We start from the raw sequence: 13,733 nt of genomic DNA, 5'->3' as shown, positions 1-13,733 counted from the left end.
CGCTGGTAGGGCGGCACCAGATGGCCACGCGCCGTGACGCTACGAAGGGGTGGGGACGAGCGCGCGCCCGGAAGTTCCGGGGTGGGGGGTGTTACGTATATCCGGCGAGTAGCTGGCGGTCCCGGGTGCTGCTGGGCTCTGTGCTCTGAGGGAGGGTCCAAGCCGCTTGCTGCCGCCGGAGGAACCCCTTGGGCCGTGAGTCAGGGGGCCTCGGCGAAGGAGGGAGCTGGGGCCGGAGGCGCGAAGGTGGTGGGCAGGGAGGGTCTGGGTGGAGGCCGGCGCAGGCGAGGTTGGGGGAGGAAGTGACACGCAGGCGGTTCTGTGGGGCCGCGGGGCTTGTTCTGGGCGGGGACGGGCCGGCTTGGCCCGGTCTGCTTGGTTCCCTGCCGGCCTCACGGGTATCGGGTCCATCCGCATTTCACTCGGGGGTCTTGGCAGCTGTTGGGCAGGATACCAGTTTTCCTGTCTTTACTGTGGGTCCGGGTTTACGAATCGGCTTCACATCCCCTGTCTCGGATGATTCTCAGCCCTCGGTGGGGTGGATTGAAGTCCTTGATAATTATCCTTTTTTTTTTTTTTTTTTTTTTTTACAGAGATTAAGGCCTGTAGAGGCATAGTGAATTGCTCAAAACCCCGCAAATAGCAAGTGTGACCGTTCGAATTAGATATCCTGGCTCCTAGTCCAGGGCTCTCCCCACCCCCACTTCAGCCACACTTGTATTATCATCTGCTGTCCTGGGTTGAACCCCGTGTTTTCTTCTTCCGCCTCCCTCCTTTTCCCTCTCTTCAGTGCATGGGAAAAAAATCTCGGTTAGTGTTCCCCCTTGTTCTTGTCTTTTCTCTTTTATTTCGGTACATCTGTTTAGGTTGTAACGGGGCTTTACAGAGTTTTGCAATGGGGCTGCCCTTTGACATTTACCCTGCAGCTAAGCAGAGTTTCCTAGCCAAAAGCCAGCTGCTTGCCATCCCAAATCTGTCTGAAATAGTGTCTTCAAGTTGCTCGGAGCATATATAAGTAACGAGTATGTGCAATATAAGTGATGCATAGCTTTTTTATTGACTGATCGTCAGTCTCGTGCTCTTTATTTGAATCATCCGTCCTTAAATTTGCAAATTTTAGGTACGTTGGCAATGCTTTTGTTGGTAGTTAGAGCCCTTAAGCTAATTTGCCATAAGATGCCATAAGGATTTTAAAGTGGGTCAAGGCTAGAAAAGAAATAAAGTGCTAGTTATTTAACTTATGGTTTAAAAGTTGTGATGAGTTATAAGGATGAAAACATTGGATTATCATAGTTGTAATTGGTGGTTTAAGAAAGTTTTTTTTTTTAAAGCAGTTTTGTGATTTGCATTGGAATTTTATGTGATATTAAAAGGAAGGGCTTTGACTTTCGCATTAAAAGAGGAGGGTTTGAGTCTTTGCATTGTTCCCTTTTCAGCTGAGCTCTCTTGGTTAAGCTAACTAATCTGGGACCATCAGCGCCCTCATCTTGTTAAATGAAGCCGGGGATCCCTACCTCCTAGGGTTAGTGTGAGGCTGAAATGAGATGTGTGTACAGGCACCTTAGAAACTGAAAAACTACTCACTCGGTGCAAAGCCTAAGATCTCAAGGATGGAGGCACCATCAGAGCCATTTCCTCTTTGGGTAGCACTATTGTGAGGTTCTTTGGGTCCAATAACAGGTTTTATTATTTTTTAACATCACCTTCATTTTGGAGGGAAGAATTATAGGATTTTTCAAACAGGGAGATCAAGGGAAAATAAACTGGAGAGTTAAAGTAGTTCAGTTAATTATGAAACATTCCTTAAAATGGGATTTTCTGCCATTCTGTCACCTCCAGAGAATTTATCTAGTTGGGAACATTTCTATAATGATGTGGTGAAACTTTACAAAATGTCTATAAAGTACTGACTGCAAACCAGTGTAGTACAAATGAATATATGTGTTGGGTTTTAAAGTTGAAATCAGTGGGAGTGACCTTAATGAGACGTGCTTTCTAAAGGTGAGACTTCAAGTGGTAGAGAAAGAAAATAGGGAAGGATGACTGGTTTGGTAGGATTGCTGAGGAGAGGCACATTGTTCTTTTACTTACCAACAGTGGAAACTTAAGCACAGGAACTTTGTAAGTGTATTTAAGTCATTGGACTTCTTAGAGACTAAGTTTCCAGACACAACTATTATTTAACATACTAAATTTGGTTTTTCTACCAAAATATATTTTGATGTTGTTGAAGAAGGCAAAAAAAATCTTATTTAGTATCTTTGTATAAAAGCTTTTCCCTCAGTCTCCACCCCCACCCAAACTCCCAAGCTTCTTTTGACCCACCTATAGTAAGCCATAGAAGATAAGCACTAAGCAGTCCTGAAAGTTTACAGGTCAGGCCACAGGCCTGATAAAACCAAACCAAAACAAAAACAGTAATTGGATGAAAAAGAAAATTAACATATACTGTCTCATTCTTTAAATGAATATAGGTAGGGTTTTTGTAGCTAACCCTTTTATAGTAAACCTTTACTTTTTAAAAAAAATAAAACTTCAGGAAATTTGTTTGATAACAATTGGCCGCATCTAGTATAAAGCCTTGCGTTCACGTGTTCTTGCTGTTGGAAAGGAGTGAAAGTGGGGGATCATTCTTTTCTCTGCACCAAATCTGAGGTGCTGAGGCAAAAATTCAGTGTGATCAGGAAATGCTGATTCTGAGAAAACTAAACACCCACCATTGGCTCTAGATTCTATTACTGTTACATTTAGAGGTCCTCTTGCTTATTCCCAGTATATGTATACCTTTTAGTAGCTTTGGGTCATCTTTTGTTTTGTCTAGGCTTATGGGAAACAGTAGAAAAAGTGATGTTAATATCAGTATTGAGGTATGTACTTGGGTAGGAACCTACCTCTATGTCCTGAATGCATTTTCTTATTTTAAGAAAGTCCATATTTGTAAAATGGGTTAGGTGGGTCTTAATTATTCACATTATGACTGGACTCTCTTATCTCTTCATGGCTCTCCAACGTAGTGCTATCATCTTTTTCTAACTTGAGACACATCTATAAAAGAGGTTAAACAATACTGTTAAAGAAGAGATAGAACTGGTAAATGGAGCAGTGCAAATTGTGCCAGCTAGTAGGATTTTAGCAAGCTTGTTTTTTAGAGTTGTTTACAAGAATGGGTTAATATGCTTTTCATTCAGGTTAATATGCCTTTTATTCTTGTTTTCTAGTTAGCACATCAGTGTGACATTTTGATCCAGATTATTGATGAGGGTGATTTCCTAGAAGTTTTGTTAACTGGTAGACAGCTGTGGTGTATCTAGGGAATGTGAATGAGCAGGTGCCTGGAGAAGTGAGTCATACAGTGAAAGAGGAAAGTGTATCTTTAACGACTGGTCCTCTGAGTACCGTAGATTGGAAAGTGATAGGAAATCAGGAGTTTATGCAGATCTGAGTACCCCAGAGACTTCCCTCCAGGGTGCAAAATCCTCTGATTTTTTAGGTCCAAAAACATGGGGTTGTAACCACGCATGAGGGCCAGCAAATGAGAGTTAACGTCTCCAGAAATGTACCAGCATTCAGAAGGCTAATGTTTGCTGCTTTCCTATTTTATACAGGGAGTAAGCATTAATAATGTCTTTCATCTTTGAGTGGATCTACAATGGCTTCAGCAGTGTGCTCCAGTTCCTAGGTAAAGCCATTTCCTTAAAATACACATTTCAAATGCTGCCCATTTCCTGAAACAATTTAAATATAGGTAGATTTTTTCTGTGTAGGAGCTAATTATGCTATTATTATTTTCTTTTTTAGGACTCTACAAGAAATCTGGAAAACTTGTATTCTTGGGTTTGGACAATGCAGGCAAAACCACTCTTCTACACATGCTCAAAGATGACAGACTGGGCCAGCATGTTCCAACATTACATCCAAGTAGGTTTGAAAATACCTGGTGACCTTTTGTTATTTGAGGGTCAATGTCAGGGTTGGAGGATGGATCTCCAATTGATGCAGTTCTTTCATTTACTGAAGCCCCAAAAGACTTGACAAACAATTCTCTATAGGACACACTCAAGTCAAATACCCATGAATCTAAAGACCTCTGGAACTTTGTCACTATCTGTTCTCACTAGTCCTGCCATGGGACACATCTCCCATATCTACTTCTAAGGAGTAGCAAGCACTTTGGAGAAAAAGAGACTTGGCTTTTTTAAATAATTGAAGGGTATTTTCACCCTTGTATCCTTTTCTTTACAAAGTGAAAGCTTCATTAGGTTTTACGTTTATATTGGATTATAATTTTGGTAGCTTGGCCTTGTTGGATGGAGAAGTTTATTTCCTTTATTTTTCAGCATCAGAAGAGCTGACAATTGCTGGAATGACTTTTACAACTTTTGATCTTGGTGGGCATGAGCAAGGTAAGAGATGATTCAGTGGAAGGGTGATGTTGGCTTCTGGATCATTTTGTTCCCCCTTTTCAAAGCAGAGTCTCATATATACCTTTTAAATTGCTTTCTAATAACATGAATATTCCCTTACGTAATCATAATAATTGTCAAACCCAGAAAGTTTCATTTACCTACTCTATAGTGTATACTGCCTTTTTTGGTCATTTGTTCTGGTAAGCCCCTTTAAACATTTTTCCTCTCTTAAACAAGATCCAGTACAGTATCACATGTTGAATTTAATCATGTCTCTTTTTTATCATTTATTCAGTGGAGTGTATGTAGGAAATTATTTGTAATTTTAAGTCATTTTAAATTTGTCAAGAGTTGCAAAGATCGTAGAGTGAGGACTATTTGTGATCACTTTGATCTGAACTGATATTTTGTGTATTCTCCCCATTTGGGGCAGTTGGTGGAACATTTTCTTCTGCCTTGTTGTTCTCCTCAGTGCTTTGTGCCTTACTCAGCCTATGTCTGCTTGGTTCCCAGATTCCTATCTGGTGTTTATGCAGAATTTGGGGCATCTTTATCTGATGGATGCCCACTTTACATTTGGCATGACTTTATAGTCAGTGATTTCATTAACATTACATTTACTTTATTCATGTAATATTTATATCCTACAAAATCATATATGTAAAATGATCATCAGCACATAAAATACCTATACAAAAACGTGACTGATAGAACATGTACAGAAGCATCAGCAGTGGCTATGTATTGATGGAGGGCTACAGATGACCTTGTTTCCTTTTTTCCTATAATAAGCTTGTATCATTTTCATTCGGGTAGAGAACGGTGCATGGTATCTTTTCTGCTTCTTTCAGAAGTATCTGTAACCACTTATGGATTTAAATTCAGAGATAAAATAGTTGTAAGCTGAACTGAGACCATCTGGAGAATGCAGAAGGAGGAGGTGTTTTTAGATACCTGAATTGGGAATTGTATATTATTTGGTGTGATAAATTTAGCTTTCAGGTTTTGATAGGAGTAGAAAAAGAAATGCATTTATGTACAGATGGTCTCCAACTTAACAATGATTTAACTTAAGATTTTTGACTTTACGATAAAACAGCCTTTCGTCATGCTGGGCAGCTCCCAGTCAGCCATGAGATCCCGAGAGTAAACAACTGATACACTTGAAATCATTCTGTGCCCATGCACCATGCTTTTTTCCATACAGCATTTCATACAAACATACAGTATTCAATGAATTACATGAGAGAGTCAAAACATTATAAAATAGGCTTTGTGTTAGATGATTTTGCCCAACTATAAGCTGATATAAGTGTTCTGAGCACTTTTAAGGTAGGCTAGGTTAAGCTATATTTGGAATGTTTATCAAATACATTTTGACTTAGATTTTCAACTTAAAATAGATTTATTGGAATATAACCCCATTATAAAGAAAGATTTGTCCATAGTTTTGTTTGAGGAAAATTTACTTAACAGAAACATTTTTTTCCATAATAACCTTGCTACATTTTACACAAATTACTGAGATGCTGTTTGTTTGGAGGGTTTTTCTGTTTTTGTTTTTTTGGTATAACTTAAAAATTTAACTTAAAAAGTAGTCCAGGATTAATGTAGCAAATTCAGTATATGATGAGTATACAAATCTGAAAGGTAAAAGTGAAATTCCACCAACTTCTCCTTCCCAGTCTCACTCTTCAGAGGTGACCACTGTTAAATGTTTGATGTAGAAATGCTTCCTTAATCAGCCCATAGAAATGAATGGCTTAGAAATTATAATACAATTAAAGCATTGCTTCCCAGATGATTGCCGCATCATGTTATAAACCAAAAATTGAAATTTATAAGGCACACTGGGTTAAATTAGGAGACTGAGGTAACTGGCTGGAAACGTCAAGCACCTGGCAAGCCCTGTCTCCCTGTGGGCTGAGTGGATGAAAGTGTCAGTACGCTTACAAATTGGTTAGTTAGGAACTAACTTGGGACTACAGTTATATGGATAAATAATTTGCATCCTGATACTGTAACTCAGAAGTTGCAAACTAAAATGGTTCCGGGGTGAGGTAGGTCATTTAAGTGAGTGAAATCGGGAGTGAGACAGTAGGAAGTGGTGGAAACTTTGACAGACAAGAACTGAAGCCGCATGTAAAGGGGCAGCCACCACTCACTCCTGCTGATTATTATCCACCCAGTATGTGTGGACTGATAGGCATGGGATTGCCAGATGTTGTACTTTTTCAGAAAATGAGGCAGAAAACCCTGATTTGAGTATTTAAATAAATCAGATTCAGTTCACAGACCATCAGTTTATTCGTCCTCTGTTCTGACTTAATACTGGCTAGGATTTGGAGAATCTGTACAGAGTTTAATGCTATTGAAACCTGGCCAGAATTTGCTTACTTCATAGACCATTAGGTTATTCATATTCAGCATATATGTTTTTAAATTGATGCAACTGCAAACTTTGTCTTTTAGCACGTCGGGTTTGGAAAAATTACCTCCCAGCAATTAATGGGATTGTCTTTCTGGTGGACTGTGCAGATCATCCTCGACTTATGGAATCCAAAGTTGAGCTTAATGTATGTTTATATTTTCTTTTTCTTTTCTTGGCCTCTGTTTCTTTTAAGAAATACAACTTAGTAGTGCCAGTACTTAATCATTCCAGTTAACATTTGGTAAAAGTCCTAGCTACAAGAAGAAAGTATTTTAAAATCAAAAACATTATTTTTCAATGTTCTGAGGAATCTTGGCTTGAACGCAAGTAAATTAACTTTGCTTAAATTTATCACAGGGTGATTCTACGTGCCGTTTGCTCAGGACATTCTGCAGTTAATGCCTGTTTTCCCAGCATAATTAATGTCTTTCCCTTTCATGCATCACGTATGTTCACTCTTTATGATGTGTTGGCATAGTGAAACCTTAAAGGAGGTATTAGAATTCTTTGTGTTTTTGAATCTGTATTCTCAGGTTGTACCTGCCCAACCTTTGGCACTGAGTGACTTCCTAGACCTTAACAGGCTGTTCTGTCTTCAGTTTTGGTCACATGCATTGTTTGATACTAACTAGGATTCATGTCAGATTTTTTCCTTTTTCAACATGGCATTTTTCTTGTCTTGATCATTTCTGTAACATTGCCTTTGTAATCCATACTATGTCACTCTGCCTCTTCTTTCTCTTTGATTTATAACTCTCTGCATTCTTGTGTCTGGCAATTTGAACCTCTCTCTGGTGTAAGTATGTTTGTTGAATCTGAAGCTGTAGTCTTAAGATCCTTCCCTTACTTGACCCTTTGGCACTCATCATTCTCTCTGTAAACTCCCCTTTACATTCTTGGTTTTGGTGTTTTCTCTGGCTGATACTTCTGTGACTCTTGGCACAAGCACCTGTTCCCCTGCTTAGCCCTTAAATCTTGGTGCTCCCCAGGGTCTATACTTTTTCCCAGGCTGGTCCAGGCTTCTCCCATTCTTTCATCTGCAACCCATCATGCCAGTGACCCCCAAATGGGTTTCTGTTATTTGAATCTCTCTTGAGCTCCAACCTCATACATAGTGCTACTTATTAGAAACTCTGCCTACTGATTCTGTTCTCCCAGAATGGAACTATTTGTCTTACCATCCTGTACCTGTACATGCAGTGAATGACTAGAGGTTTCACCACCACCCTGCCACATACTACCTGTCTTTGCCCTCCTTGATATCCTTGAGTAGATCTCTTAACAGTCTGGGGATAAAATCTACAGCTCTTTTGCATAGCACATAAGTTCTTTCATAATCTTTGTTCTGTTTATTTCTCCAGCTTTTCTATTGCCTACCTTGAACTACATTCCAAACATAGATAACAACTTTCCCTCCCTTGAATATTCAGAAGTACCTGTCTATTCAGAAGTAACTGTCTCTTCCTGGTTTTCTCACCTGATCCTTACCTGCTTTTGCTTGCAAAAATCTAAATGTCCTTTAAGAGATCCCACAATTCAGGTATGACTGTTTCTGAGAAGCCTTCTCTGACCTCTCAGACTATTAGACTCTCCATCTTACCAGCATCTGTTGTTTTTACTGATTTTATTAGGTCTGTCCCACTGGAACTTAGATGTAGGGATCTTGTCTTATTTCTTTGTGAAACCCCCATATCTAGGTAGAGAGAAGACAGTAGCAACCCACTCCAGTACTCTGGCCTGGAAAATCCCATGGACGGAGGAGCCTCGTAGGCTGCAGTCCATGGGGTTGCAAAGAGTCAGACACGACTGAGGACTTCACTTTCCCTTTTCACTTTCATGCATTGGAGAAGGAAATGGTGACCCACTCCAGTGTTCTTGCCTGGAGAATCCCAGGGACGGGGGAGCCTGGTGGGCTGCCGTCTATGGGGTCGCACAGAGTCAGACACAACTGAAGTGACTTAGCAGCATATCTAGTAAAGCCTTGGGCATATAATATGCACTTTGTTACTATTTAATGAATGAGTAACTTCCTTACTCTGATTTTGTCTAACATTTCTTGGTACTTGAGATGTTCATAGTAGGTTTCCCTTTATCCTTTTAATTCTGCCGTCCTTTCCTAGCTCTTCCTGTCAGTGAAATAGATTCCTAGGCTTGAAATCTTTGCCAACTTCGGCTCCTGTGTTGTCTGTCTTATCATTTAGACATCAGTCTCTTCACATCTTTCTCCAGAATGCTTGCTGCACTATTCAGTACGTGCTGCTATCTTAGGTTAGATCATCATCCCTTACCTGAGCACCACAGATAGATACTATTTGAGAATTCATTGAACTGGAAGTGTAGATTCTATTTAATAATTCCTGGATTTAGGGTCTATTGCAGCTAACTTCTCAGACTGGCACCATAATATTTGTCATACCATCCCAACTCATTTACTCTGTCAAGACACGTCGACATAAATGCTTTAATCCAGCCAGGTGATACTCCATATGTTTTTATGAACTCTTCCTACTGTAAAGCCATTGGTTATCTTCTTCATTCTTCAGGTTCTGCCTATCCAAACCCTGCCCCTCCTTCAGAGTCCAGTTTAGTTTCCACATCTTTGTTAAGACTTTGCTTAAGTCCATGTCACTGTTTTATTTTCCTGAGTGCCTTTTAGTATTTGTATTCTCTTCCTATTCACTGTGACAGGTGATCATCCACTTGCCGAGCTTTATTGAGAGACGAGCACAGAGTGAGGATTTCTTGAGCCAGGGATGTGTCTTCCCTTTCTTTTGTCTTCCTGTCATTGTTGGGGACAGTATGTTGTGCACAGGGGGCGTCTAGTAAATACTTGGGGTTTCCTGTAGTCATCTTTGAGGCTCTGTAGCCAGAACTTTGTTCTTCCTGGACAATGCTCAGTGGAGAGCTGAGGATGGTCTGTGGTTGAGTGATTTAGCTCAGAGTTAAGGTTCTGCTGCTTTACAAATAGACACAACTTTACATTATAATTGTTTTGAAGCTTTTGGGGAATTTTAAACTAATGTCAAGGTAATTTTTAGGGGCTTTTTGCCTAAAGATAAGGGTGTTATATAATGTCAAGATTAACTTTTAATCACTCAAGTATAAGTATGATCAGATTTTCACTCTGCATTTGGTACCTTGTAGACAAGTTAAAGGCAAAATTATCTTCATTATGTGGTGGGCTTTTACAGATGCCTCACCCAGCTCTTTTTTTAAATCTTGGCTTTAGGCTTTAATGACAGATGAGACAATATCCAACGTGCCAATCCTTATCTTGGGGAACAAAATTGACAGAACAGATGCAATCAGTGAAGAAAAACTCCGTGAGATATTTGGGCTTTATGGACAGACCACAGGAAAGGTAAGAGAAAAAATCTTCAGCAGATACATTATAAAGGCAACTCACAGCTTTTGAAACATTCACGTTTTGCATTCTAGATTTTACTTGTCTTTTAAAAGTAACTGGGCTTAACATTTGTTTTTCTAGAGGTGATTTGTAGACTGAAGGCTGGAGCATGTTCTTTCTTCCCATGTTTTCTTTTTTTTTTTTCTTTCTTCCCATGTTTTCTAATGAGAGTTTTCTTCAGGTATTTGAAAGAGTCTTTAGCTAGAAATTTTTTTGGACTGGAAATTTCAGGTTATGAAGAGTGCTCATTTATATCATTTTCTAAGCACTGAAATCAGAGTACCGGGTTATTCTCTGTGCTCCTGCTGAGAGAGGTAGGACTGTTACCCCTGTTTGGAGATGAGGAAACTAAGAGGGATTGGTTCAGGTCTACACAGCAAGTCAGTGATAAAACCAGGAATAGAACACAGATCTTCCAGATCAGTAGAATCTTGTTGCAGAAAAGTATGCTTGTGAGAGAAAAATCCAGATCAGCTCTAGTTTATAGGCATCCTGGTCTTTTCAGCATAAGGTTTGGTATATTTAATTTTTAAAAAAAATTGCTTTTCTGGAATCTGTAACTTCCTTTTTTTGCATGGTTCCTTAGTCTTGCCTCTTCTTGGTTATATAGTTCTTTCTAGAAATACTTCTTTTCATTAACTTAGTTTTCCATTTTACACACACTTGAATTTTTAATTTTCTTGACATAACCTGTCATTCGTATATATTTCTGAATACTTGGATTAATAAGAATGTTCTTATTTCTAAGAAATGCTGGACTTCTTTTGTCCATAAAAGAACATGCTTTTCTTGGTTTGCTGCCATAGCTTTCCAGATGAACCAGTTCGTGTGTTCAAAGCAAAGGTGCTTCACAGTGAGAGAATCTGGGAGTAGGACTCTGCTGAAAGCATGAACCCCAGTGGCCTTGACCACATTTCTGTAATTAATCCCTGCCCAGATTTGCTTCTGACGGATGGAGAAAGTGATTTTTGTCATCACCCTCGCAAGCTTTTCCACATGGAAATGCTAACATGTTGGTTTTGCCTCCCCTAGGGGAATGTGACCCTGAAGGAGCTGAATGCCCGCCCCATGGAAGTGTTCATGTGCAGTGTGCTCAAGAGGCAAGGATACGGCGAGGGCTTCCGCTGGCTCTCCCAGTATATTGACTGATGTTTGGACAGTGGAAATAAAAGAGTTTTACTTCTCTGGACTGATCCTATTCACAGCTTCCTCATGAACTTTTCTAATAGAACAAGGAAAGCTCTCCGACCGTGTCCGGCGTTGAGAATCCAAGAGTCTCTGTCTGCTCTCTCATTGCCCAGTGGTGACATGTGCTCTTCTCCACACTGTTGGGAGGTATGCTGCCCCACGTGCTGGTGCAGGTCAGCACCCCGGGACTTGGAGGTGGCAGGATTTGTCGAGTAGAGCTGTGTGCCATCACGGGCCACCTGGAAAGAAAAACACGTCTCACCACTGTGGTTGATTTCAAAAGAAAGTGATTCTATTTTTTAAAGAAAGTGTTGTTAATGTAATTGGTGACCCTCCTCATAATTTTTTTTTTTTAAGTTCACAATATACTTGGTCCAGAGTTTTCTTTTCTTTTTTTTTAATCTAGTGAATGGCATTTAAATATTTCATAAAATTATGCACAGATACACCTTGGGAGTCCAGAGCTCAGTTAAGTGAACAGCAGGCCGGTGAGAGAGGCTCCCCCGTGTCCCTGACTGCCTTTAGTAGGTGGCACCACCCTGTGCACAGAGCACTAGGGAAGAGCAGAACTCCAGCCTCGCCACCAAGGCTGGTTTCCACCGTGCCAGGCTCCAGTCATGTCTCCTCCCAGCGTGGATAGCAGATGGGTCACTGCGGAGGAGTTAGTTCTAGCGTGGGTTATTGTTACTGTCTTTACTCAATAAGTTACCAATTTCAGCCCGTCTTTGCTTTTATGCAGTTTTAAACTTTCATTTCTTTCTGTAGCACCTTTTTCATTTTCAGTTGTAAAAAGTGACTTTCACCTCATGAAAGATTTGAGAACATCTCCCATGTCGTCACATACTACAGGTGTGTCTCAGTCATTTTTGCAAATTCTAGGGGAAGTTTTTTTCTCCATAGGAGAGTCACACAGGACAAAGTTAACAGCTTAAGAACTCTTAATTCTGTGAGTTGAGAACTTGGACATCTGATATTGTAGCATTTGTTTGAATCTAGGAACGATTTATTCCACTTGCAGAATTTGGTTTCTTTATTGGACTTCATAAACTGTTTTTTTGTATTGGTTATCAATTTTTTTTTGGTGTTAAAGGTTATCATCTGTAACTTCTCCAGATTTTGGGGGTGGGTGGGAGGTGTTACGAAATTGTCTTTCTCCAGGCCAGAAATAACCTGGGGAAATTCTAATCCAAGAACTGTGTGTTGAGCTATTCCTTTTGAGCCAGCATCACCTGTCAGTTAGCACCCGGTATAAAAGCCTCAGCGTCCCCAGCGGTGTGATGAGGGTTATTTTTATAGCATTCCACTTTCCTAATGTCACGTGTGAAATTGGATTTTCATGATCTTAACCAGTGTTTTACCCTTGTAGTTAAGGATGAAGGGATAAGAGATGGTCTTCATGTGGAAGGATATCTTCTTTAATGAAAAATTAGAGGTATTTTTCTCAGAACTGAAAATTGTGATGTTGAGGCTTATTTGCAGAGTACTGAACTAAATTCAGTGGATTCTTGCTTTTAATGTGAGAGCATGGAAAGTGTAGATGACACATTCCTGGGGTGAGAGTATTTTTCTTTAGTTGGATTTTGCATTGTTAGTCTTCAGTACTGACCTGTTGGGAAAGCATACTTTTTCACGGCTAGGTACCAAATGCAGAGGCTCAACGAAGCATAAAGCTGGGAAGAGCAAGTTTTTCATTTATTAGCAAGCATAGCTGGTTTGGAAAGGGGTTAAAGCCTTAAGTGAACAAATCTAGCTAATGGTGAATGAACTAGGTAGTTAACTTGCATACTTTTGATTTCCTTTGGCTAAAGGTAACCCATACTTCTCTATACAGAGATAGGAGAGGTGTGATTGCTTCAGTGTTAGTTTTCTTTTTTTTTTTTTTCCTATTTGTCCCTAGTCAATTTTTAGCAAGCTAGAAAACTATGGATTCTACACAGGGCAGCTCTTTGTGAAAGTGGTTTATTTTGGCCACTGGAGAAAGAGTTGGGATTGAAAAATCAAGTGGCACCTGTCTGTTTCTTGCCCCACAGAAAACACAGTTCCTATAATAAAATAGAGGAAAGAAGCTGCTGTGAGGAGCTCGGCTCCTAACAGGATCAGAGCTTTGTACAAGAACTCCCATGAATTGAGACTTTTCATTCTGTTTTATCAGAGTGCATTTATGTCCTATTTCAGGAAAAATAAAACAGTCATTTACAGAAGAGAGTCAATCTGTATCTTAAGCGTTTTAATAAAAAGTTAAAACAAATTTTCTCTCTTGCTCCTTTTTGGCATTGGCTTGTTCTGAGTATGAACATACAAC

General features: G+C 39.8%; 1 protein-coding gene across 2 annotated transcripts; it reads left to right on the top strand.

Annotated features, from left to right (window-relative positions):
- Positions 1–59: 59 nt before the first annotated feature.
- SAR1A (secretion associated Ras related GTPase 1A) lies at positions 60–13,679 on the top strand. Of its 2 annotated transcripts, none has more exons than XM_055535021.1 (7): positions 60–195; positions 3,606–3,679; positions 3,799–3,918; positions 4,338–4,403; positions 6,879–6,982; positions 10,067–10,198; positions 11,276–13,679. In XM_055535021.1, exons 2-7 carry the CDS (start codon positions 3,622–3,624, stop codon positions 11,390–11,392), a joined length of 597 nt encoding a protein of 198 aa, XP_055390996.1. In that variant the 5' UTR covers positions 60–195; positions 3,606–3,621; the 3' UTR covers positions 11,393–13,679. The 2 variants fall into 2 exon arrangements, with proteins under 2 accessions (XP_055390996.1, XP_055391002.1); XM_055535027.1 differs by lacking the exon at positions 60–195 and adding an exon at positions 638–810.
- Positions 13,680–13,733: the final 54 nt, after the last annotated feature.

This window comes from Bubalus kerabau, chromosome 1 (genome assembly GCF_029407905.1).
Source record: "Bubalus kerabau isolate K-KA32 ecotype Philippines breed swamp buffalo chromosome 1, PCC_UOA_SB_1v2, whole genome shotgun sequence".
NCBI classification, from domain to species: Eukaryota; Metazoa; Chordata; class Mammalia; order Artiodactyla; family Bovidae; genus Bubalus; species Bubalus kerabau.
This window is presented reverse-complemented; position numbering and strand designations above follow the sequence as displayed.